The 24,702-nt window shown below is 58.5% G+C and overlaps 2 protein-coding genes across 5 annotated transcripts in view; both read left to right on the forward strand.

Moving 5' to 3' along the window:
* The first annotated feature begins 313 nt into the window (after positions 1 to 313).
* Positions 314 to 7,810, forward strand: PARP10 (poly(ADP-ribose) polymerase family member 10). Its single transcript, XM_079902044.1, has 10 exons — positions 314 to 671; positions 749 to 1,003; positions 1,076 to 1,312; positions 1,393 to 1,976; positions 2,086 to 2,307; positions 2,439 to 2,535; positions 2,724 to 3,359; positions 3,444 to 3,577; positions 6,929 to 7,103; positions 7,181 to 7,810. Exons 1-10 carry the CDS (start codon positions 377 to 379, stop codon positions 7,525 to 7,527), a joined length of 2,982 nt encoding a protein of 993 aa, XP_079758170.1. The 5' UTR covers positions 314 to 376; the 3' UTR covers positions 7,528 to 7,810.
* Positions 7,811 to 8,078: 268 nt separating this feature from the next.
* LOC307175930 (plectin) overlaps positions 8,079 to 24,702 on the forward strand; it is a 57,569-nt gene continuing 40,945 nt past the window's right edge. Inside the window, exons 1-2 of one of the 4 annotated variants that reach the window (XM_079901644.1) lie at positions 8,079 to 8,272; positions 9,522 to 9,720. In XM_079901644.1, the coding sequence (XP_079757770.1) occupies positions 9,528 to 9,720 (193 nt within the window). In that variant the 5' untranslated portion in view covers positions 8,079 to 8,272; positions 9,522 to 9,527. Of the gene's footprint in view, positions 8,273 to 8,439; positions 8,870 to 9,521; positions 9,721 to 11,384; positions 11,586 to 24,702 lie in introns of those variants that run through there. The other 3 variants (XM_079901648.1, XM_079901649.1, XM_079901653.1) reach the window with 3 other exon arrangements.

Genomic DNA, 24,702 nt, shown 5'->3' on the forward strand with positions numbered 1-24,702 from the left:
CCCGTGTGGATTTACCAGGGAGGGTGACTGGCCGTACTGAGGTTCACAGGGCCAGGCCCACGGGAGTGGGGGACCGTGAGCCTACACGCGCCCCACCCTGCCAGCCACTGGGCTGAGGTCATACAGGTGGGGCGGGTGGGCTGGGCAGAGGGCTGAGGAGCTGGGGGTGGGGCTGGAAAGTTCTGCAGGAGGGGCCGGAGAAGGGAAGCACCCGAGAGGCAGACGCTCTCCCTGGCACTGTGGGCCCCTCCCTCCCTCCGACGGTTTCGCTTTTGTTTTCTTGTCCCAGCCCTTTGGCTTTAGGGCGAAGGGGAAGGAGTCCGGCTGAAGGCCTAGGCTGCGGCGGCCCAGGCAGCTGGGGGAGCGTGAGTGCAGGATGTGGGCCAGCCCCACAGTGAGGGGGGTGCCAGGGAACGCTGCTCAGGGGCCTGCGAGGGGTGAGGCGGGGCTGTGGGCGGCTACCCCACCTGTTCCTTCGGCCCAGGCTGTGATGATGGGCGAGGAAGAGGCGGAGCTGGGGGCAGCCGTGGAACTCAGAGGCCTGCCCCCCGACGTCCCAGACGAGCTGCTCACGCTCTATTTCGAGAACCGTCGAAGCTCTGGGGGTGGACCTGTGTCGAGTTGGCAGAGACTTGGCCGCGGGGGCATCCTCACCTTCCAGGAGGCTGCAGGTGAGTGGACCCATTCAAAGGGGCAGCCTGGGCCCCCACCGGCCGCCGGCCCTGACACCCCCTCCCCCTGCCTGCAGATGCAGCGAGGGTCTTGGCCCAGGAGGAGCACACTCTGCACGGCGCTCGGCTGAGCCTGCGGCCAGCCCCACCACGCGCCCCTTCGCGCCTACTGCTCCAAGGGCTGTCTGCTGGCACGGGACCCCAGCACCTGGAGCAGTATGTCCAAGCCCTGCTTTGTGCCGCAGGGCAGCCAGTGCAGCCGTGCCGTGCCCTGGCCAGTCCCCGACCAGACCGGGCCCTGGTGCAGCTGCCCAAGCCCCTTTCAGACGCAGGTGAGAGGCGGGATCGGGGCAGACGCGCCTTTCAGGGGAGATGCCCCGAGCTGACTTGCACCCTCCCCACAGAAGCCCGCGTCCTGGAGGAGCACGCCCAGTCCCTGGGCCTGAAGGGGGCTGAGGTCTCCCTGGCCTGGGTGCCTCAGGCCCGGGCGGTGCGTGTCGTGGGGGGCATCCCCCCTGCAGACCTGCTGCTGCTGGAGCTGTACCTGGAGAATGAGCGCCGCAGTGGCGGGGGGCCCCTGGAGGGTGTGCGCAGCCTGCCAGGGCACCTGGGCACCATCGCTTCCTTCCAGCAGTGGCAGGGTGAGTGGGGCTGGACAGGGCGGCCCACCCTCCCTATACCTTGGAGCCCTGACGACTTCTGTCCTTTCCCTTCCTCCAAGTGGCCGAACGGGTGCTGCAGCGGGCCCACCAGCTGCAGGGTTCAGAGCTGATCCTTGTCCCCCACTACGATGTCCTGGAGCCCAAGGAGCTCAGCGAGCACACCAGTGGAGGGAGCCGCTTGGCCGAGTTGGGGCCTGGGGCCCCCAAGCATGCTCTCCTGGAGGCTGGAGGGCCAGCAAGGGCACAGAATTGTGCAGGGAATGTGACACTGGGCTCTGAGGGGGCACCGGGGCAAACAGGAGCCTTGCTGAGGACAGGGCATCTCTGGGACAGGTCCTCTCTGGGACAGGCCAGGCCAGTCAGCTCCAGGCCCGTGGGGTCTTCAGAACAGGAGGGGTTGGTGAGCCCGGGGCCTACGGGGTCTCCAGGCCCAGTGGAGATTGCCGTGGAGTCTCTGGAGCAGGTGGTGTCAATGAGCCTGGGCCCTGTAGGGTCACCGGGGCAGGAGGGCCTGGTGGAGACAGTGCTGCCGATGGAGCTGGGAGCAATGCGCTTCATTCAACTCTATCATGAGGACCTTCTTGCTGGCCTGGGAGACGTCGCCCTCTTCCCACTCGAGGGATCAGATACGACTGGATTTCGGGTAAGCGACCCCTGAGGATTCCTCACCTCTACTACTGGGGGCTCTGGGTGCCTCTCCTGTGCCCCAACCTGCCGAGTGCTCCTCCTCACCCCGCCCCGTGGTCCTGCAGCTCTGCGGAGCCCTGGCCCCATGCCAGGCAGCCGAGGAGTTCCTGCAAAGTCTGCTGGGCAGCGTGAGCTGTCACGTGCTGAGCCTGAAGCACCCAGGCAGTGCCAGGTTCCTGCTGAGCCCAGAGGGGCAGCACCTTCTGCGGGGGATGGAAGCTCAGTTCCAGTGCGTCTTTGGGACAGAGCGTCTGGCCAGGGCTGCCCTGGACACAGACCTGGGAGAGGTAGACATGGAGCCCTCCCCTCCCTTCCCCTCCCCTTTTTCACTCCTCAGCCCCCCCGTACCTCCTCCACCCTTGCTCAGAGGCCTGGGAGGGGTATGTGTCTGGGGGGTACTGGCATTCTTTCCCAACAGGTGGACCCCACTGAGGCCCTACAGGTGCTCCCTGGCCACTCCCACACCCTGTGGCCTCCAGAGAGTACAGACGGTGGCCAGGAGAATGTGAGCCTAGGTAGGGCTCCCGGGGGACCCCGGCACATCCTGCGGCCCTTTCTTGACCTCACCCCCTGCTGCTCTGCCCTGTGACCGTATACCCTCTAACCCCGTCTCCATCTTCCACCCGGCCCCTGACTAGTCCTCTCCTTCAGCCCCATCCTGGCTGGACTTGACCCCTGACCCGGTGCCTCTCCCTGTCCCCAGAGGAGGTCCGAGAGCTGCTGGCCGCCCTGGAGGGCCTGGACGGGGAAGACTGGCTGCCACTGGAGCTGGGGGAGGAGGAGCCCGCGGGGCAGCCGGAGGAGGAGAAGACTCCCAGGGCTGGGGAGGGGCCTGTGGCGCCCCGCACCGGGGTGCCTGGGCGGCTGCAGGAGGAGGCTGAGCTGCAGCTGGCTCTCTGCCGCTCGCTGGAGCCACAAGGCCAGGTGGCCAAGCGGGAGGAGGCTGTGGCGCTGCAGTGGGCCCTGGCCCTCTCCCTCCAGCCGCCCCCGCTGGAGGAAGAACCGGAGCCCCGGGGTGGGGGGCCTGGTGGCTGGGCCCAGCTGGAGGTGCACGCGGCCTTCGAGCAGGATATGGATGAGCTGGGCCGGGCCCTAGAGGCGGCCTTGGAGGTGCACCTCCGGGAGGAGACGGTGGGGCCCCGGGGCTGCGTGCTGCCCGCGGAGCTGTGCGCCCTCCTGGAGCGGCGCCACGGCGTGAGCGTCGCCCTTCGTGGTGACCGCACCGTCCTCCGTGGCTTTGGGACCCAGCCCACCCGTGCGGCCCACCACTTAGCAGCGCTGTGGGCTGGCCCCCGGGATCAGAGCTTGGCCTTTCCCTTGGAGGCTTCGGGCCCCACTTGTGAGTCTGCAGCCTTCGTGGGGGAGGGCAGGGTGGACCGGTGCCCCAGGCATGGCCCACATGCCCTTTCTCCCTGTGTGTCAGTGCCACAGCAGAGGCCGAGGGAGCTCTTGGGCAGGCTGGAGTGTGTGGCCGAGAGCAGCAGTGAGTTCCATACGGTAGTGCAGGCCTTCTACGACACACTGGACGCTGCCCATGGCAGGATCCGTGTTGTCCAGGTGAGTCCACGCCCTGCCTTGCCAGCCTCTGGCCTCCTGGGCTCCTGGCACCACCATCTTGGCCTTGCAGAGCCTGTGGGCTATCACTCTTGCCTACGTCAGGATCGGCTGGCCAGAAGCTGCCCAGCAGGCTGAAAGCTGTTCGGGGGCAGGGGAGCACCAGGGCTCCGCAGCCCCATTCCCTGCCCGAAGTGTGTTCACGAGTGTGCGGCCAGAGAGACAGAAGGCTGTAGAGCTTAGGGGGTCCCAGCACAGATCCCCACTTCGCCGGTTACAGCCCGATGCCGGCCAGTTTCTTCCTCTAGAACATGGGGTGGTGATGCCATCTCGTGGCTACTGTGAGGATGACTCGTTCCCCCCGTTGTCCCGGGTGCTGTTCTGGGGCCCGTCTGCCTCCCAAGGGGTCTGCTCCAGCAGGAAGAGGGCTGGCTGCAGCGAGGCAGCCTCCTCCTACATTTTCACTTGTTGAACGTGGCAACTCTGAGCACGGTTGGGTTGCGGAAAGGGCTGGGCACCACGGGTGGGGGACCCGAATGAAGCTCTGGGAGCCCCAGTGAGCCCTGGCCACCCAGGCAGGTGGGGAGCGGAGGCTGAGAAGGAGGGGCTCAGAGGCGGGGTGCTGGAGGCAGCGAGGGCGGGAGCGCCTGCAGGGCCGGAAGGAAGGACTGAGGAGGGGCTGTGCGCCAGGCAGGGGTGGAGAGCGGCGGGAGGTGAGAGCTAGGCCGGGCTGAAATGAGCTGGCTGCGGAAGCGAGGGGGCAGAGAGGAGCTGGAGCAGAGTGCAGGGCTGAGTGCTTCCGGCTCAGGGGAAGGAATCTCGGGGCGGTGGAGAGCTGGGCTCACGGTGCGGGGGAAGCCAGGTGGCCCTCTTGACGCACCAACTTGTGGGTGGGTGGGCCTGGGGGCAGGGGGCGGTGAGCAGCAATAGCAACCCGGATCTGTTCAGATACGCAGACCCTCACGCCTTTCCCAGACCGGGCCCAGTCCGCCACCAGCAGCACCACCACCGCTTTCCTGGGGATGACCACTGTAACTCTGGGTGGACTTAGCAGCTGTCACTTCTGCACTTGGAGAGAGGAGGACGCCCTGCACTCATGCCCCGTGCTCCTCCCGAGGCTCTGTTAGTCAGTCACGTGCGCTTGATTCTTCTAGCAGGACCTTTGTGACTTTACGTGGTACACTTGAGTCTTTTTTCCACTTAACGATTTTAGAGACTGTTTCTTGCCTCCCTGCATGGAAGATCAGGAGAATGGGCTTCCCTTCCCCCTTTCACCTCTTCCTCCCTCTTCCATCTCACAGTTTGGCCAGTGACATTACTTTTAAGTTGGCAAGGTTGACAAATGTCATCTTCTATTCTGCATGGCACGCTTCTATTCCAAGCATGAAGCTCCAAACTTGGGCCATAGGTTGATCGAAATATAATGACAATGAACAAATATTTACCACTGGACCAGAGAGGAAAGGGGGAAATGAAAAACCTAGTTATTGAAACCATGTTGCATGAAAGAGAATATTCTAGGATTCAAGGACTAATGGCTCTTTTTTTTTATAATAGACTTATTTTATTTATTTATTTTATAGGCTGTGTTGGGTCTTCATTGCTGTGTGCGTGGGCTTTCTCTAGCTGCAGCGAGCTGGGGCTACTCTTCGTTGCAGTGCACGGGCTTTTCATTGCGGTGGCTTCTCTTGTTGCGGAGCACAGGCTCTAGGCCTGCAGGCTTCAGTAGTTGTGGCATGTGGGCTTCAGTAGTTGTGGCTCGCGGGCTCTAGAGCGCAGGCTCAGTAGCTGTGGCGCACGGGCTTAGTTGCTCCGCGGTATGTGGGATCATCCCGGACCAGGGCTTGAACCCGTGTCCCCTGCACTGGCAGGCAGATTCTTAACCACTGTGCCACCAGGGATGCCCAACTAATGGCTCTTGATTTTGTTTACTTTCTTCGTTTTTCTCTGTGGTGCTTGGCTGCTGGCTTACTCTTGGTGACCGTGTCACCTTCTTGCCTAGATTCCTTTTCTGTGTAGTAAAAGTATCTCCTTGAGTGAGTAGTCAACATTTTGGACTTTTAAATGTGTTTTGCCTTTTGCAATTAGAAGTAATTTGCAACTATAATTTGATATTGGTATTTTTTTCAAACAAAAGATGCTATGTGTTTATTAAGACATTTCTGTTAACTTAAGCACAGCTGGTTCTTGCATACCTTAATCTGTCCTTATTTTGTCCTCACCATTAATAGTTTGGTTGGATATAGGGTTCAAGATCAAAATATGTTTTCCTTCAGATCTTTTGAGAGACTTAACTCTTTTTGTTTCCTCCTTAAAATTTTTTGTTCTTGGAAAGGCAAGAAAAAAAATCCTTCTATGGTCTCTTAGCATCCAATATTGCTGGTGAGGACCCCAATATGAAAACGTGAGGTTTTTTTCCATGTCTATATGTCGACTTTGGGGGGTGTGTGTGTGCACGCGTGCGTCTGGACGCTTGTAGACTTCTCTTTCACTTTGAAGGTTGAAGTTTTCCCATCAGGTAGGTGCCTTTCCACATTGTCTTTGGCATTTTATGGCAAGATCCTTTCCATCTGAAGATGCTCCCTTCAGCTCGGGCAAACTGTCTTCCATTAAGTCCTCACTTGCTCCCATCACCTGTTGGGTGTCTTCTTATGGAGCTCCTATGACTCAGATCATAGAGCTCCTCCCCCCTCCCTCATCTGTCCTCTCACAGTTCCCAACTCTTTTCTTTAGCTCTGCACTCTGAGTCACTTCCTGAACTCCATCTTCATCATCTTATTATTATCCACACCCACTGGATGCAGTTCAGCAATTCCATTCTTAATGTAAGAACTCTCTAATTTTCAGACTGTTTCTTTTTCACAGTAGGTCGTCTTGTTTCATGGATATAATATTCATTTGCATCCCTCTGAAGTAACTAGTTAGAATTTCTTTAGAAACTTTTTGGGTCCCTGAGTTGGCTCCTCTTCGGTTGACTACTGGGTTGGTCACCTTGGTCTCCCATCACTGAGAGGTCCGGGGCATCTCCTGGTGTTGGGAGTGAAGTCCTGCGGGCAATGCAGGCGGGCGGCTCAGCTTTTCTCTGCAGAGGCCTGGCTGTGGGTGCAGGGTTCTGGTGAGTGGATGGGTTGCCTACCCGCAGACCCCCCTGGAAGCCCTCCAATGCCACTTGGGGCTCCGTGGAGGTGGCGAACGTCCGCCTAATGTCTGCTACTGGGCAGAGCATGACAGGAGCTGTGAGGTCTCCCCAGGCCCTGAACTCCTCCAGGAGAGGGCTCTTGATTTCCGGGCTCAGCCCTGTGCCCTGTGGCCCAGGGGATACAATAGCCTGGTTCTGACCAAGGCCGCCCGCAGGTGGAGCGTGTGTTGCACCCGCTGCTGCAGCAGCAGTACGAACTGCACCGGGAGCGCCTGGAGCAGTGCTGTGACCGGCGGCCGGCGGAGCAGGTCCTGTACCACGGCACGTCGGTGGCCACCGTCCCGGACATCTGCGCGCACGGCTTCAACCGCAGCTTTTGCGGCCGCAACGGTGAGGCCTGGGTCCCTGAAGGGGCGCGGTCTCTGCCCACCGTAACCACCCTGACCCCCGTGCCTACCCCCCCGCAGGCACGCTCTACGGACAGGGCGTGTACTTCGCCAAGCGCGCCTCCCTGTCGGTGCTGGACCGCTACTCGCCCCCCGACTCCGAGGGCCACAAGGCGGTGTTCGTGGCGCGGGTGCTGACCGGCGACTACGGGCAGGGCCGCCGCGGGCTGCGGGCACCCCCCCCGCGGCCCCCCGGCCACGCGCTCCTGCGCTACGACAGCGCGGTGGACTGCCTCCCCCGGCCCAGCATCTTCGTCATCTTTCACGACACCCAGGCGCTGCCCACTCACCTCATCACTTGCAAGCACATGTCCCGGTCTCCCCCTGGAGACCCCCCTGAGCTCTTGAGCAACTCCCCAGCCACCTAACCCTAGAGGCCCCGCCCCCTCGGCCCAGCCGCTGGCCTCCCGCTCCCCAGGCTCCCCGCTCCGCACAGCCCCACCGCCCCCTCCCCCGCCCGAGCTGCCCCCGGGGGCGCCCCTGCCTCCTGCAGTGGTGCCCATAGGGGCGACCGGGCGAGGACGGCTTGGGCAGTGTTCCCCGCCCCCACCCCCACCCCGGGCCGGCCCAACCACCAGGGGTCAGCAGAGCCCAGGAGGAGGGGGGCCGGCCCTCGCCCGAGCGCGACCGTGTTGTTTCAATAAATGTGTACGTGAAACCAGGCGCGGGGGACCTGCGAACTTCGGGTCCGACCTGTTTGCGGGGGTGGCTAGGGGCGGGGGCCGGGGCGCAGAGTCCGCTGGTGCTTTGGGGAGGCCCTGGGCAGCCGGCAGAGGCCGGACCCGGCGCGCACCCGAGCGACCCCGCGTCGCCTTAGTGTCACGCACGCTCCGCTTCCCTAACGACGTCTCCTTGCCGACCGCCCCGCCCTCTGCGCGCGGGGAGGGGGCCGTACCGGGCGGTGGGGGTGCGCGCGGGGGACGGTACCCGGGAGAAGCCGCGCTCGCGCTCAGGCCCCGCGCGCACTCGGACGCAGGGGCCGCACGGGCGGCGCTCGGTTCGCGGCCGGGGCGGGGCTCCGGGCTCGCCCCGCCCGCGCAGCCTGCGCAGCTCTCCCGGCAGCAGCCGTCCGGCCGCACTGGCCGAGCCCAGCGGAGCTGAGCCACCGGGCACGTAAGACCGGGGCCGGGACAGAGAGGCGCGCGGCGGGCGGGAGCCGCGGGGTGGGGTAGGGGCTCTCCCTCCGCAGGCATCGCGGAACCAGAGGCTGCGTCGCTGCCCATCCTCCCTCGGGAGGACGCCACCTCCGCGCGCGGAGACTGCGGAACTGGACGGGCGGTGCCCGGGGTGTGGGCAGGAAAGGCGGCTGGGGTGGTGCGGCTGGCGGTGGGGCGCTGGGCGGGGGGCTGGAGCGGAAGCGCCTTGCGGACGGGCTGTGGGGGGCGGGGCAGGGTGGCCCCCAGCTCGGTGCCCGCCGTCTCCTCCCCAGCCCTTAGCCTAGGGGCGGAGGCACAGAGCCCACATTGTGCCCCCGCGCCAGCCCGGCCCCGCCGGGACAGAGCCGCATTCACCTCCTGCACGGCAGCGCTTGTGGGGCCCGGGAGCTGAGGGGCGTGCACGCGCGGGTGTGGGTGCCCCGCGGGAGCTCCGCGCAGGGCGGGCTGCTGGAGGGGCAGCCCGGGCTCCCACCCAGCCTTGCGGCAGCACAGCTCCCGCGGCCCACGCTGATGCGGCTCTGGCTATTTATAGGCGTTCACTGCGGAGACCGAGGTGGGACTGCGCGGGGGCTGGGCTGGGGTAAGGCGACGGGGAGCGCTATTGGCTCAGACAGCTTGGAGGTAGAGCCAGTGTGCGAGGTGCGGGGTCTGGGAGGGGAGGGGCAGCAGCCAGTGCTTCCTCATGGCCTGGCTTGCTTGCTGAGTCGAGGAGTAGAGGAGATGGGGTCCAGGTTTGGGATGGAGGGATCAGAGGCCAGTGTCCGAGTGACGGGGTGGAGGGGGGATCTGTCCTCTGATTGGGTGAACCCCTGGGTGACAGCGTGGAGGGGTCAGTGTTTGGGTGACTAAGAGAAGAGAGTGGCAGTGAATGTTGGGGGGTGGGGGGTATCAGTGTCCCAGTGATAGACTGGAGGGAGTGAGGTCAATGTCTGGGGGGGGGGTCTCCGTGTGGGTATCGGAGGAATGAGCTGGAGCAGGTGAGGCCAGCTGTGGATGGCTGCAAAGAGTTGTCCGTGTCTGGGTTGAGAGGGTCGGGGTTCAGTATGTAGATGAAGCGGGACATAGGAGCGGTGTGGGTGTCAGTGTCCAGATGACAGGGTGGATGGGGTGGGGTCCATGTTTAGGTTAAGAATGTGGTGGTCGGTATGCAGTATCCCCCCCATACACGGTGGTGTGACACCCCCTCCCCCCCGCTCCCTCTCCAGGAGGCCATGTCGGGCGAGGACCACGAGGTTCGGGCAGTGGTTGAGGACGGCTCCAGCGGAGGCAGTGGCTCGCCCAGCCCTGGGGACACACTGCCCTGGAACCTGGAGAAAACACAGCGGAGCCGGCTAAGCGGAGGTGGCCCTGGGGGGAATGGGAGTGTCTTGGACCCTGCCGAGCGGGCAGTCATCCGCATTGCAGGTAACGACGCTGAAAAGCTTCGTCTGTCCAATTCATAAACATTTGCTTGTTGACTGAGCACGTGCTGTGTGCTCTGTGCAGGTATAGGACTGGGATGAGAGACGTGAGGGTGATCTGCGGGTCAGAGAGGGGCCTCTCCTGTTCCAGGTGGTTGCAGACAGCACAGCGCCACCTGCTGGCTCCACCCGGTCAGCTGCATGAGGCCTGAGGTTGAGCTTGCTGAGCTGGCACCATCATTGGTCTCAGGACAAGGGTCCAGTGCCCAGATGTGATGATGACACTTTCTTGAGATCCTGCGGCAAAGCCGCCTTCGAGGCCCCTGGTCTTGGCTGCCACCATGGGGGTGGGGTGGGTAGAAGCATATAGGAACAGGACAGGAGGGGCCACCTGGTTGGCGAGAGCCCCAGCCCCTCCCTGAGCCAGGGTCCGGCCTTGCCCTCTAGTAGCTGCCATTCTTGCGGGGAGGATGGGGAAGGCCCAGTGCAAGGCCCCTGACAGTGTCGGGCTGGCAGCTGGACAGTGGCTCCTCCCTTTGGGAAGTAGGTGACCTAGGGCTTGAGGCTATTGGGCAGGGCGTGCTGGGAAGGGAGGAGCCAGCTGAGGGTCTCTGGATCAGTCTGTGGACTACTGACCCTGTCCCGTTGGCTAGGACAGAATGATGATGAGGGTTTGGGGGATGGGCTGACCCTGCAGGAGACTGGGAGGGTGGACCGAGGTGCGTGGGAAGAGGCCTGGAAGCCCAGTGCTGGGCGAGGATGGTGGCGGGGGCAGCAAGGAACTCTGTGGGTGGAAGCACAAGCAAGAGCTTGTGGGGACGCAGGGGAGCGGGACAGCGTGAAGGGAAACCTCACTGTCTGCCCCACCCCCGGGAGCCGGTGTGGACATGGCATGGGACCGCCAGTCCTTTTCACATGTCACATCCGGATGTTAAAGGACGAGGTTCTTTTTCACTCACGTGAAAGTGAACCCTGAATGTCCTCTCGCAGCCCTGGACCCTCTTCACTAGCAGGCCCTGCGGGCGCTCTTTGTGTACGCCTGGCGACCCTCTTAGCCCTGAGCCCTGGAAGTGGGGCTTCTGGCCACAGTGTTTGTGCCATTTCCAGTTAGAGGAACACTGCCGGGGGCATTCTGGAGAGGGCATTTCTCAACACTGGGAGATGGGGGATTGCCAATCTGATGAGTGGCAAAGAATTTGTCTTTTTTTTTTTAACCAATCATTTTTTCTTCTGTAAATTCCCTATTTCAGTCCTTTTATTCGTAGTTAAGTTTTTGTGTGTAAGGGTTTCATGTTGAAGATACCCACTCCACCTCCCAGGTTGCAATAGAAGGATCCTAGGTAGCGGCGGTTGGAGCAGAAGGTGGGGGGGGGGGCGGCCAGGTGAGGTCGCTGGGTCTGGCAGGGTGGTGGAGAGCTCGCGGCTGGGGACGGAGGGTGCCCCTGCAGCGCCGGGTGCGGAGAACTCGGGCTGTCGGCAGGCCGGCGACTGGGGGGGGGCGGGGGCGGGGAGGGGGTGTGCGCCCGCCGGGACGGGCGCGGGACGCAGACTCGTAGCCTCCCAGCCCGCTCCGCTGCGGCTGCCGAGCCGACGCCGGGAGGCGCCCGGGCGCGCTGCCGCCTCTCCCCCGGGCCCCGCCCGCCCGTGGGGCATCCTGGGTGCGGGGCGGGGCGGGGGCGGCCCCTTTAAGCGGCGCGCGCGGCCGCAGGGACCGAGTGGCCGCCGGGGGCAGGAGGCTCGCTCTGCGCCGCAGCGCTCCGCTGTGTCCCGCGCCTGCCGCCGGCATGGCTGCCCTGCTGCCGCCTCGTCCGCCGCCCGACGAGCAGGACTTCATCCAGGCCTACGAGGAGGTGCGGGAGAAGTACAAAGGTACGGCGCCCCCGCCCCCCCTGCGGGCTGCCTGCCGTCTGGCCGGCCCTGACAGGTCCTCCGGCCGGACAGTCCGGCCTCTGACACCTCGTCCGCGGTAGTCGTCCCGATCGGAGCCCAGCCCCGCCCCCCGCCGCCAGCCTCGCTCGACCCGCGCGGCCGCCGGCGCCCGAGGAAGAGGCAGCGCGCTCGGCGGAGCCCCATAGTCATGTCCTTAATAGGCATCGTGCAGCGTGGGTGGGGTGGGTGGGGTGGGCCGCCCCGCTGGGGTGGGCCGCCCCGCCCCGCCCCAGCCAATGTCCTGTGTCCGGAGTCTGTGCACAGCAGACACGTGGTTCAAGGCAGAGCTGTCCTCTGCCTCTCAGCTAGGTGCTTCCCCCAGGGGTGCGGGTGGCTGCCACTGCCTGGCAGTGTGGGTCGCATAGTTGCTGCCTTTCCTCACCTTCCCTAGTTGGTGAGCACCTAGGCCACCACCCGCCTCGGCAGGGACTCCTGTTACGCCCTTCTACTGTTCCCTGGGGAGCAGCTGTGGGCTGGGGAAGTTAGGGCGGCCCCCTCCTCCTCTTCAGAGGAGCTACTCTGTGCCTTTGGCAGAACCCCCTGGCCCTGCTGCACACCCCGTCAGACCTCTGGACCTGCCCAGGCCTTACTGCTGTCAGCTGCCCACAGCCCAGCTGCCTGGGGCGCTGGGCTCTGAGCAGGCATGGACACAGCCCTGGCTCCTGGCCCGCAGAGGCTTAGAGAGGGTCGAGGTGGGGCCCTGGACAGAGCTGACCCAGAGCAGGTCCCAGCTCCACATGGCTGGTTATGCTGGCTCTGCCCCCAAGGGCAGTTCAGGGAGAGAGGTCCTGCTGGGACCTTGCCTGGAGCCTGGGCAGCCGCTGTCCATCCACTGACCTCACCCAGGCAAGCAGGGGAGGTTTCACGGGGCCCAGGGCTCGCCTCCTCCAGGCAGTCCTCCACTCACAGCTTTCCTGGGTCCAGGGCGGTGGATGTGCTGTGTGCTTCTCCTTGTCAGCTTCTTGTCAGCACTGTGGTCGCCGATCCGTTGCCTCTGTGACCAGTTCGCTGGGGCCCGGTAGAGACACTCGTGACAGTGGGCTCCTGAGCCTGACCGCCGCACCTGCAGGGAGGGAGGGTATGCCTCTGGAGGGCTGGCCTGGCCTGGGAGGGTCCATCTGGACAGGTCCAGGGCAAGGAAGCAGCTGCCCACTGGGCCACAGCTCTCCTGGCAAACCCCAGGACGAAACTGTTTATGAACTGGCCACTCTAGTGAAAGTGGGGGCACTTACACAGAATGACTAGTGCTTTGTTCCAGCATCTTCCTCGGTCACATAACGTCGCAGGGCCGTGTGTGGTTCCAGAGGCCGTCAGGGCATCAAGCTAAAGCATCCCAGCCTGAGGAGCTGTGTCCCTCTGCTCCCGGGATGCCAGCCCATCTCTCAGGAGTGAGTCCTGAGGACCCTGTGGGCTTCCAGGGTGGCTGTGAGGGCACACCGGGCTGCCGTGGCCCGTGCCCCCTCCCGGGCTCGCCTGGTTCCTGCCTGCGGGTGCTGGGCCACGTGCCCAAAGTGGACTGGCCACCTCCACGGTGAAGCCCCCCTAGCGTGTGGCACTGGCCCGAGGGTGGGTGAGAGTGGCGAAGTGGGAGCGTAGGAGCCGGGGACGGCCGAGCGGGGCCGAGGGGAGGGGAGCCTTCTGGGGTACCCCGAGTCACCTCCCCTCCTGGCTTGAGGCAAGGGAATGGGGGGGCGGGGCTGTGCCTGTGGCTGGGCCGGGGCCACTGCCAAGGCCCAGGAGTGGCCTAGAGGAGCAGAAGCGGCCAGGCTCTGGGCCGCGGCCTGATCCTGTGAGCCCCTTGGGCCTCCTGGAGGCCTGAGGCCCTGGCCCATCCTGCCCCAGAGAGGAGGCCGCCCCTAGTGAGGGAGCAGAGCGAAGCCCCTGATTCCTCCGCCATTGGGTGACTGCTGGGGGCTGGGGGGGCGCCGCAAGCACTGGCAGGCTCTGCCCTCGGGGACCCCTGGCCCACTGCTGGGCCCACGAAGGGCCCTGGCTTCTGCCTCCTGGCCTCTTCCCTGCACCTGCACTCGCCCCCAGCCCCACCTTTGCCCTGCTCGCGCTCGTGAGATGCACTTGCCCATCTGCCTCCAAAACCCAGCTTCTTCGCCCCTCACCTTTATGTCCCCCCACCCCACAGCAGTGGAGGTGTCACTCCCCAGCTCTCCCTGTGGAAATCCCCAGTCCTCCCCACTGGGCCCTGCTCCTTCCAGAACAATCTCCACTTCCTGTCTGCCGGAACCGCTTGCCCCTCCCCATCCTCCCTGCCTTCACTCCAGGACAAATTCCTGCGGGGCTGAGGCCGCCTGGGCCTGTGGTTGGAGAGCTCCCTGTGGGCTGGCTGGGGTCTGCAGAGCCTGGCCTGCGACAGTTCCGGAGGCGGGGCGCCCGGGGGAGCCCAGGGGGGCCTGTGGTCCCGGTGCACGGGCAGGGCTGGGGGTGGGGGCGAGAGTTCAGGTGCGGGGGAAGGGTGTGTGGGGAAGGAGCCCCCCAAGCTTCCGAGCTCTTTGCACGCAGAGCCAAAGGCCTGTCCAGGCGGACAGGGCATGAAGTACAGGCCAGGGCGTGCGGAGCGCCAGCGGGAGTGTCTGGTCGGTGTGTGTAGACTTCAAGGTTGTGTCATCAGGGCTGGGAGCAGAGTCAGTGTGGATGGGGGTGGGGAGGGGCAGTGGGTGTAGAGAGGGGAGGGCAGAGGGGAGGAATGTTGGTGGGGTGGGGGTTTGGGGGGGCAGGTGCTCCAGGCAGGGCTGGGGTAGGGAGCCTGCAGGAGGCACCCACCTGGAAGGCCTGCGTTGGTCTAGAGAAGGTGGGGCTGGAGAGGCGGGCGGGGGTGGGGAGTGTCAGCGCATCTGCAGGGCACGTGCTTTCTTTAAGACTCAGCTGGAAGGGTTGCCCCACCTCCCTATCAGGCCCTGGGCCTGCCTGGTGCCATTGCGCCTGATGTCCTCCTCACGTGTCCCACCGTCTCCCGTCCTGGACTCAGAGCTTGGTTATCTGTGTCCCTGGCACCAGCCCCAGGCCCTCAGCCAGCACTTGCAGGGTGCTTGCATGGGTGAGTGGGTGAGAGCATGGGGTGTCATCCTTGGCGGCCAGAGCTCAGCTGGCAGGATCAGAGGCTGGCAGTTGGGCTTTTGGTCTGTGTTTATGGTCAAAAGCAAAATGTGCTGGGACTTCCCTGATGGTCCAGTGGCTAGGACTCTGTGCTCCCAGTGCAAGGGGCCCAGGTTCGATCCCTGGTCAGGGAACTAGATCCCACATGCTGCAGCTAAGAGTTCGCATGCCGCAACTGGAGACCCCGCATGCCTCAACTAAGACTCAATGCAGGCAAATAAAGAAGTAAATACTAAAAAAATTAAAAAAAGCAAAACGTGCTAGAAACAAACAAACAAGCATTGTGGAAGAAAAAGGTCAAAGTCACGCCTTGGGCCCCTAGTCTCGCCGGCTGGGGTGGCCATAGTGTGTGTGTGAGAGAGAGAGAGAGAGGGAAGGAGAGGGAGGGAGGGAAAGAATTCAGTGGTTTTTAGTGTATTAATAGACTTGTGAAACGGTCAGCACAACCCATTTCAGAGCATTTCCATTCCCAGCCCCTGGCAAACGCTGGTCTACTTTAGGTCCCTATGGATTTGCCTATACTGGATATTTCATATAAATGGAATCATACAATTTTGTGCCTGGCTTCTTTCACGTAGCGTAACGTTTTATCCATGTCACGGTGTGTACTGGTTCTTCATTCCATTTCATGGAATAACGTTCCATGGTATGGATAACCTGCATTTTGTTTCTCTCTGGTTAGGTTGATGGCTATTCGTGTTGTTTCCACCCTTTGGCTATTATGAATGTGCTGCTATGAACAGTGGGCCAGTTTTTGTGTGGATGTATGTTTTCATCTCTCTTGGATATATACCAAGGAGTGGAATTGCTGGAACATGTGATAATTCTATATTTAACTGTTTGAAGAACTGTCAGATTGCTTTCCACAGCAACTACACCATTCTGCGATCTCATGAGCAGTGTATGAAGCTTCCAATCTCTTCACATCCTCGCCAGCACTTATTATCTGCCTTTTTGATTACAGGCATTTAGTCCTAGTGGGTGTGAAGTGGTTTCTCTTGATTTTGATTTGCATTTCCTGATGACTAATGTTGTTGAGCACCTTTTCTTTTGCATATTGGTTATTTCTATATCTTCTTTCCAGAAATGTCTATCCAGAGGCTTTGTCCATTTTTAAATTGGGTTTTTAGCTTTTTATTATTGAGTTGTAAGTGTTCTTCATGTATTCTAGATATAAGTCCCTTATCAGATAGATATGGTTTGCAAAAATATTTTCTGATTCTGTGGGTTGGCTTTTTATTTTTTTGATGGTGTCCTTTGGAACACAAAGGATTTTGATGGTGAGTTCGATTTACCTATTTCTTTCTTGGTTGCTTGTGCTTTTAGTGTCATATCTAAGCGCTGTTGCCTGTTTCAAAGTCATGAAGATTTATGGCAATATTTTCTTCCAAGAGTTTTATAGTTTTAGCTGTTACATTTAGGTCTTTGATCTATTTTGAATTAATTTTTGAGTATGGTGTGAGGTAGGGGTCCAACTTTATTCTTTTTTTTTTTTTTTTAAACTGTGCCTTGAGGCTTGCTGGGTCTTAGTTCCCCAACCAGGGATCGAACCTGGGACCCCCAGCAGTGAGAGTGCTTAGTCCTAACCACTGGACCGCCACATAATTACCCCAACTTTACTCTTTTGCACGAGGATACCCAGTTGTTCCTGAACCATTTGTTGAAAAGATTATTCTTTCCCCATTGAATGGTCTTGGCACCCTCATGCTTTTTAATGGGTACTATGTGTTCCATTGCATGGAAGTATCTCTGCTTGCTTATCTGGTCCCTTTACATGAACATGTGGGCTTATCGTTAAAAATGATTGTATTTCTAAATTGTCCTCTGGCGTAGATGAGCCAGCAGATACAAGGCAGACTAGTTCCAATCCCTTGCCAATTGATGGATGAGAAAATTCTAATTTGTTTTAAGTTGCATTCTTTGACTAAGTGATCATCATTTCATAGTTATTCACTCTTTGTATTGAAAAGCATTGTTCATTTCTCTGTAAGGTGTTTTGTTTTGAATTATAAGAGTTCTTTATTTATTATGACTGTTAACTTCCTTGTGTGTTATCAGTGTTTCTAATTTTTCTTTCAGTTTGTTACATTTTTAAAAATAAATTTATTTAGTTATTTATAGCTGCATTGGGTCTTCATTGCTGCACGCGGGCTTTCTCTAGTTGCGGCGAATGGGGGCTACTCTTCGTTGCGGTGCGCGGGCTTCTCATTGCGGTGGCTTCTCTTGTTGCGGAGCGCGGGCTCTAGGTGCGCAGGCTTCAGTAGTTGCGGCGCATGGGCTCAGTAGTTGTGGCTCATGGGCTCTAGAGCGCAGGCTCAGTAGTTGTGGTGCACGGGCTTAGTTGCTGCGCAGCATGTGGGATCTTCCGGGACCAGGGCTCGAACCCGTGTTCCCTGCATTGGCAGGCAGATTCTTAACCACTGTGCCACCAGGGAAGCCCAACAAAGAGGATTTTAAATATCTTTTCTCCCGCCTAACTCAGCTTCCCGAGGGCAAGGTCTGTGTCCTGTTGCACCTCCTTAATGTGGTTTGAAAATGAGCAGGTGAATGGGAGGGAAAGTGGACCCCGAGCTGGACCCCTGCAGAAACCCAGACCCCAGACTGGGCTGCCATAGAGTGGGAATGGAGGTGGGGGTGGGGAGCAGCGGGGGTGGGGTGGGGGGGTGGGGGGTGGAGTGGTGCCTCTGCAGCAGGGGCGGTGGAAGAACAGGAGCTTAGCTTGGGGGCAAATAAACTGAGATGATCGTTGAGCCGGGCACCATGTGAAGACTCGAGTTGCTGGGGGACCAGGCTGGGCACTGTGCTTGGGGCCCTCGCGGTGCGGGGGGGGGAAAGCCTGAGGCAGAGGGGGAGCCTTCCCCAGGGGGTGGTCTGGACAGCCCAGTGAAAGGGAAGGAGCGATGAGCCAGGAGCCGGCTGCCCTTAGAGCGCCTGGCGTGGTCATAAGGGATATCGGAACCTTAGGGAGACCTGTTTGGGGGCGTGGTCAGATTGGGGGTGCCAAGGGGTGTGTAGGAAGTGAGAAGGGAGGTGGAGACGGTGAGGGGTCCGGCAGTATGTGAGAGGGAGACCGCCATCCAGGACGGGGCAGTGACCCGGAGGCCGAGCTGTCAGCAGAATGCAGCCTGGGCAGAACACTGGCTGGCAGGGGCCTGGGTGGCCCGAGTGCTGTGTGACCCTTCTCATTTGCCCAACCGCACATGCTGGGGGTGGGTGTGACAGCCCCTTGCCACCCAGGGCCCTGTGGTTCAGAAGGGGTAGAGGCTTCTACAGGTGTGGGGATGGGAAGGCGTGGGGGATGGGAAGGCGTGGGGGAGGGAAGGCGTGGGGGAGGGGAAGGCGTGGGGGAGGGAAGGCGTGGGGATGGGAAGGTGTGGGCGATGTTGCCTCCTGGCCTCCGTTTCCCCAGTGAGACCTGAGGGGAGCCGGCAGCAGGGCAGGGGTTGGCAGCAGGATCTGGGCACCTTGGGAACAGATGCAATGAGGCTGGAGAGGGCTGATGCAGGTGGGAGGCCAGGCGCCCCCGCCCGGCGTGGGGCCAAGGGCAGTGGCCAGAAGCAGGCTCACACTGGACAGGGAGATGCAGGGCTGGGAGAGCTGGTGCTGTGGCTGCCTGCAGGGGCTGTGGGTGGTGAGGTCTGGGACCTAAGAGGGGCCTTGGGCTGGGTCATCTGGTGGTGGCCCCAGGTGATGGTGGCTGGGTGGAGGGGGAGTCAGGAACCCCTTCTCAGGTGATGGGAGGCAGGTGCCCACTTGCTCTCCATTTGTGGACCTGTGAAACTAGAACACATGTTGTATACTTCCAAAATACATTGGTGGGACAGGCATAGAGTAGACATCCCCTTTCTCAAAGGGAGAAAGAGAAAAGAATAAAGGGGTAACAAAGAGAAAAGAATAAAGGAGTCCCAAGCAAGTTTGAAATCCAGCAGGGCAAGTTCAATAGGTTTGAAGGCCTGAGAATACTCCTCTGTGGCTTGATGCTTTGCTCTGTACACGTTCAGCTCTGCCGGCCTCTGCCTCTGTGCCCATGGCTCCACCCTCTGGGCCCAAAGCTGTGCCCTTGAAGTCATTTTTCCTTTTTCTTGCCGGGCAGCATATGTTTGAAGCTGAGTAGCTCTGTCACCCCATTTCCTGCCTGTAGTATCCCAGAATTCCAACAGCTTTCCTTCCTTTCATTCTGTCTCTATCCTCTTGCATCCAAGCTGGCAGTGTTTCTGCTGATACAACATTCTTACACACCTTGTGGGTCTCCCATGTATGACACAGAGATCTGTGCCATCAGGTTAGAGGCTTCTCCACAGAGCTTTCCTGGATGACCCTCTCTATCCCCAGCTTGTGCTGCGAGGTTTGAATGCATCTGTGAGTCAGAGATCAAATCTCTTCAGAGGAAGATTGTCCAGTTGCATCCTTGTCTCTCTCTCCTAACAGTGAGTCTCCCCACATTAGCATCTTCTGCAGTCTGAACAGGCCTTGAGTTTCCCAATCACCAGTGCTGGTTCTTTTTTTGCTTAACAGTTCCTTCCACAGTTTACGTCTTTCCTCCTGCACTTTACCGTAAGGAACAGGTTAAAACCAGGTCACACCTTCCACACTTTGCTTTGAAATCTCCTCAGCTAAAGATCCAAGTTCATCACTTATAAGTTCTGCTTTCCACCCAACAGCGGAACACAGTTCAGCCACATTTTCTGCACTGTTTAATCGCGATCACCTTTCCTCCAGCTTCTGGCAGTATGTGCCTCATTTCCTTCTAAGTCATCACCAGCAGCATCTTTAACATCCATATTTCTTCCAACAGCCTGTTCAAGGCAGTCTAGGCTTTTTCTATCACGCTCCTCAAAATTCTCCAGCCTCTGTCCATTACCCAATTCCACAACCAGTGCCATGCTTTTAAATGTTTGTCACTCCTGGTAAAAATGTCTTCATTAGTTTCCTGTGTCTGCTGTAACAAATGACCACAAACAGGTGGTCTACAACAACAGAAGTTTATTCTCTCATACTTCTGGAGGCCAGAGGCCAAAATCAAGGTGTTGGCATGGCTGTAGTTTCTGTGACAGCTCTAGAGAAGACCCTTCCTGCCCCTTCCAGCTTCTGGTGGCTGTTGGTGTTCCTCGGTTTGTGGCTGCACCATTCCAGTCTCTGCCCCATCTTCACATGGCTTCTCCTCTGTGTATCTCTCTTCTGTCTGTTATGAGGACACTTGTCATTAGATTTAGGTCCCACCCAGATAATCCAGGGTGATCTCATCGTGACATCCTTAACTTAATCACATCTGCAAAGACCCTATTTCCCAATAAGGCCACAGTCACGGGTCCCAGGGATTTAGATGTGAACATATCTTCCAGGGGCCACCGTTCAGTGCTTTCCCTTCAAGCTGCCCTGCTGCAATGGTTGATTGGTGTTTTGTAAAACCTCCACATCTTTTTGTTTTATGCTTGTTGTTTGATTTTTTTTAATTAAAAAAATATTTATTTAGGATGCACTGGGTCTTAGTTGCGGCAGGCGGGCTCCTTAGTTGTGGCATGTGGGCTCCTTAGTTGTGGCTCACTGGCTCCTTAGTTGCAGCTTGCCAGCTCTTTGGTTGTAGCTCGACGGCTCCTTAGTTGCAGCAGGAGGACTCCTTAGTTGTGGCTTGCCGGCTCCATAGTTGTGGCTTGTCAGCTCCTTAGTTGTGGCACTCAGGCTCCTTAGTTGTGGCATGTGAACTCTTAGTTGCGGCATGCATATGGGATCTAGTTCCCTGACCAGGGATTGAACCCTAGCCCCCTGCACTGGGAGCATGGAGTCTTAACCACTCTACCACCAGGGAAGTCCCTATGCTTGTTTAAAAAAAATGTGCACAGGGCTTCCCTGGTGGCGCAATGGTTGGGAGTCCGTCTGCCGATGCAGGGGACGCGGGTATGTGCCCCGGTCTGGGAGGAGCCCGCATGCCGCGGAGCCGCTGGGCCCGTGAGCGATGGCCGCTGAGCCTGCGCGTCCGGAGCCTGTGCTCCGCAGCGGGAGAGGCCACAACAGTGAGAGGCCCGTGTACCGCAAAAACAAAAACAACAACAAAAAATAATGTGCACAGTATTTTATAGTATAATTTAATTTATTTATAACTTTATAATTTAATATTATGAAGTATTTTAGGTACGTGTAACTTCTTTTTACTTAATGTTACAAGTACATCTTTCTATGACATTAATTTATAATATAATATTCTTTTATATGGTAATCATATCCTATTTAATCTCTTCCCATGGAACATTAGGTTTAGTTTTGTTTAGTTTTGTGCGGTTTTTTGGTATTGTAAACTGCTACATAGAAGAGCTTTGTGGCTGGATCATTGTGTGTCTATGGCTATTGTTAGAAATAGAATTTCTGGGTCAAGTAGTATGCAAAATTTAAGCTCTAGCTACACCAGGGTGCCGTGTTTTCACCTATCAGATTGGTAAAAATCCAGAAACCCAGAATTTCTGGATTGCATTAGTGAACTGGTGGAAACCAGGCCAATGAAAATGTCTATCAGACCTAAGAACGCAGTGTGTGTGTGAGAGCCAACGATGGCAGCCAGCGCCCTGAGGTAGGGCGGAGGCAGGGGTGCAGCGGGAGACCTCCCAGGTGTGGGGTCGGATGGTGCAGGCGAGGTGTCACTTTTTTAAAAATTAATTAATTTATTTATTCATTTATTTATTTTTGGCTGCGTTGGGTCTTCGTTGCTGTGATCGGGCTTTCTCTGGTTGGGGCTACTCTTTGTTGCTGTGCAAGAGCTTCTCATTGCAGTGGCTTCTCTTGTTGTGGAGCACGGGCTCTAGGCATGCAGGCTTCAGTAGTTCTGACACACGGGCATAGTTGCTCCGCAGCATGTGAGATCTTCCCGGATCAAGGCTCAAACCCATGTCCCCTGCATTGGCAGGCGGATTCTTAACCACTGTGCCACCAGGGAAGCCCCGAGGTGTCACTTTTTGTGTTAAAAGGGGGGAAAACCAAGAATCATGTTTGTATTTATGTGACTTTCCACATAAAGAAATTTCAGAGGGATAAAGAGGAAGCCAATCCTGACAGTGATTTCCACACTGTGTGCGGGGTGGAGAGGGGACAATCTTGGGGGGAGACTTTTCCCTGTATGGCCCATGTTTGCGTCCGGGGAATAGTTCCTATTCAAACACAATGTTTTTAAAAAGTTCCTAAGGTGTTCGCTAGGTACTACAGCAGCACCCGAAAGGGCTCACTCCCTACACCTGCCCAGCACCCAGTGACAGGGTCTCAAACAGACAACAGAAGCTCGCCGATCTGATATAAAATCATGTGAGTGTCTGAAGGAGGCAATTATTAAGAGTCGGTGCAGCGGGGCTTCCCTGGTGGCGCAGTGGTTAAGAATCCGCCTGCCAACGCAGGGAACACGGGTTCGAGCGCTGGTCCGCGAAGATCCCACGTGCCACGGAGCAACTAAGCCCGTGCGCCACAACTACTGAAGCCCGCGCGCCACAACTACTGAACCCATGCGCCTAGAGCCCGTGCTCCGCAACAAGAGAAGCCACCGCAATGAGAAGCCCGCGCACCACAACAAAGAGTAGCCCCCACTCGCCGCAACTAGAGAAAGCCCGCGCACAGCAACAAAGACCCAACGCAGCCAAAAATTAATTAATTAATTAATTAAAAAAGAAAGAGTCGGCTCAGGGCTGGCAGGGCCGGCGGTGGGGTGCGGGGGTGGGTCAGAAGCGCAGTTCTAGCTCGGGGCACAGTGGTCCTGCGAGGTCGGACCTCTGCATTGGGAATGTGAGTCTCCCCATGGGTCTGGTTCTTGCTTTGTGCTTGTGGGCTTTCTGAAGTTAAGTTCTCGCTGATTTTTATTTATCTTGTTCCAGAGTAGTTTCTGTCCTGCACTGCGAATGAAGGTTTTTCCCACCCTCTTTTGCCAGCTCGTTATTGGCCTATAAGAAATGTCTTGGGCCTTTAGAAGGGTGCTGAAAGGCGGCCACTCGAGTGAGCGCCTTTGTCGGTGCTGGTAGGTGGTCAGAGGCACTGGTTCAGGTGCTGAGGAGGTGCAGACTCTGAACGCTTGGCAGATCAGGTTAGAGGCTTCTCCGCATCCGGAGCCTAGGTTCTTTCCCCTCACACACCCTGGATCAGCCTCGCCTGCAGCTGAGCCCGGAGGCTTGCCCTGGCCGCCTGTGGGAGTGGCTTTGGGGGTGTCCCGGCCACCATGCTGAGCCTACAGCCCTGCTGCTCCTGCTTCCAGTACTTCCTATGGGCGAGGCCCCTGGGGCGGTGGCGGTGGCCACTCAGATTTGGAGGGATGTCTGTTCTCATGTTAACGGTATGCAGCCAGCCGTCCCCATCCACGGTCTGCAACTGGGGATTTAAGTAATAGATCAAAAGTACTATTGGGGGGCTCCCCTGGTGGTGCAGTGGTTGAGAGTCCACCTGCCGATGCAGGGTACACAGGTTCGTGCCCCAGTCCGGGAGGATCCCACATGCCGCGGAGCGGCTGGGCCCGTGAGCCATGGCCGCTGAGCCTGCGCGTCCGGAGCCTGTGCTCCTCAATGGGAGAGGCCACAGCAGTGAGAGGCCCACGTACTGCAAAAAAAAAAAAGTACTATTGGGGTGGGACTTCCCTGCTGGTCCAGCGGTTAAGATTCTGTGCACCCAATGTAGGGGGCCAGGGTTCAATCCCTGGTCAGGGAACTAGATCCCGCATGCTGCAACTAAGACCTGGTGCAGCCAAGTAAATAAATAAATAAATGTTTTTTTTTTTTAAAAAAGAAGTACTGTGGGGGGGGGGGATTCTGGAAAGTTCCAAAAGGCAAAACTTGAATTTGCTGTGGGTGCTCAAAGACAGCTATTTACATTGTATTTTTTTAAAAAAAAATTTATTTTTGGCCACGTTGTGTCTTTGTTGCTGCGCGGGCTTTCTCTAGTTGCGGTGAGCGGGCGCTATTCTTCGTTGTGGTGCACAGGTTTCTCATTGCGGTGGCTTCTCGTTGCGGAGCACGGGCTCTAGGTGCGCAGGCTTCAGTAGTTGTGGCATGCAGGCTCAGTAGTTGTGGCGCATGGGCTTAGTTGCTCCATGGCATGTGGGATCTCCCCGGACCAGGGCTTGAACCCATGTCCCCTGCATTGACAGGTAGATTCACTGCACCACCAGGGAAGTCCCTGCATTGTGTTTACAACTATTTACATAGCATTTGCACTGTATTAGGTTATATACAAATACTACTCCAGTTTTTTTGTGTTTTGTTTTTTGCGGTACGCGGGCCTCTCACTGTTGTGGCCCCTCCCGTTGCTGGGCTGCGGCATGTGGGATCTTCCTGGACCGGGGCATGAACCCGTGTCCCCTGCATTGGCAGGCGGACTCTCAACCACCCACCACCAGGGAAGCCCTACTCCAGTTTTTATAAGAGACTTGAGCATCCGAGGCTTTTGGTGTTGGCTGGGGTCCTGGAATCAATCCCCTTCAGATACTGAGGGTGCCTGGACCTCCTTTCCCAGTTTACTGGGTCACTTTGTAGAAATCAGAAATATTGGTGAGTTTTTATCAAATGAGTTATCAGCAGTTTTGAGATCAATATACAGGTTTTCTCCTTCAATCTATTAACGAAGTAAACCTCTATTAATAGCGTTCCTGGGAAGTACCTCATCCTTGAACTGCAAGCATCCACTGCTTGGTTTCCCTGCGTGGACGCCTCTGACCAGGCCTGGGGTGCAGGGGTGCTGAGACAGTCATCCCTGTGTGAGAGCACTGTCCCCACTGTCCCTGCTGGAGGAAACCGCAGAGGGGTCTGTGCAGCAGGACGACACAGGACAGGACAGGACCGGGAGGCTCTCTGTAGCCCTGAGATAGAGCAGGTGTGGCAGTGGGGCTGTGGCCGCTGAGTGCCTGGTGGTGGAAGGCAGCGAGGAGGCCAGGGCTGTCTCCAAGGGGAGGAGGGTGGCGGTGGAGACAGTGGGAAGAGGACAGGTTTGCGAG

The sequence above is a fragment of the Stenella coeruleoalba genome, assembly GCF_951394435.1.
Source record: "Stenella coeruleoalba genome assembly, chromosome: 17".
Classification (NCBI taxonomy): Eukaryota; Metazoa; Chordata; class Mammalia; order Artiodactyla; family Delphinidae; genus Stenella; species Stenella coeruleoalba.

Bases quoted from the DNA above. Each gene is read 5' to 3' on its own strand.
- PARP10 (XM_079902044.1), top strand. From the start codon at position 377: ATGTGGGCCAGCCCCACAGTGAGGGGGGTGCCAGGGAACGCTGCTCAG. The intron at 1,004-1,075 runs GTGAGAGGCGGG...CCCTCCCCACAG, and splicing joins CAAGCCCCTTTCAGACGCAG to AAGCCCGCGTCCTGGAGGAG. The intron at 3,360-3,443 runs GTGAGTCTGCAG...CCTGTGTGTCAG, and splicing joins GGAGGCTTCGGGCCCCACTT to TGCCACAGCAGAGGCCGAGG.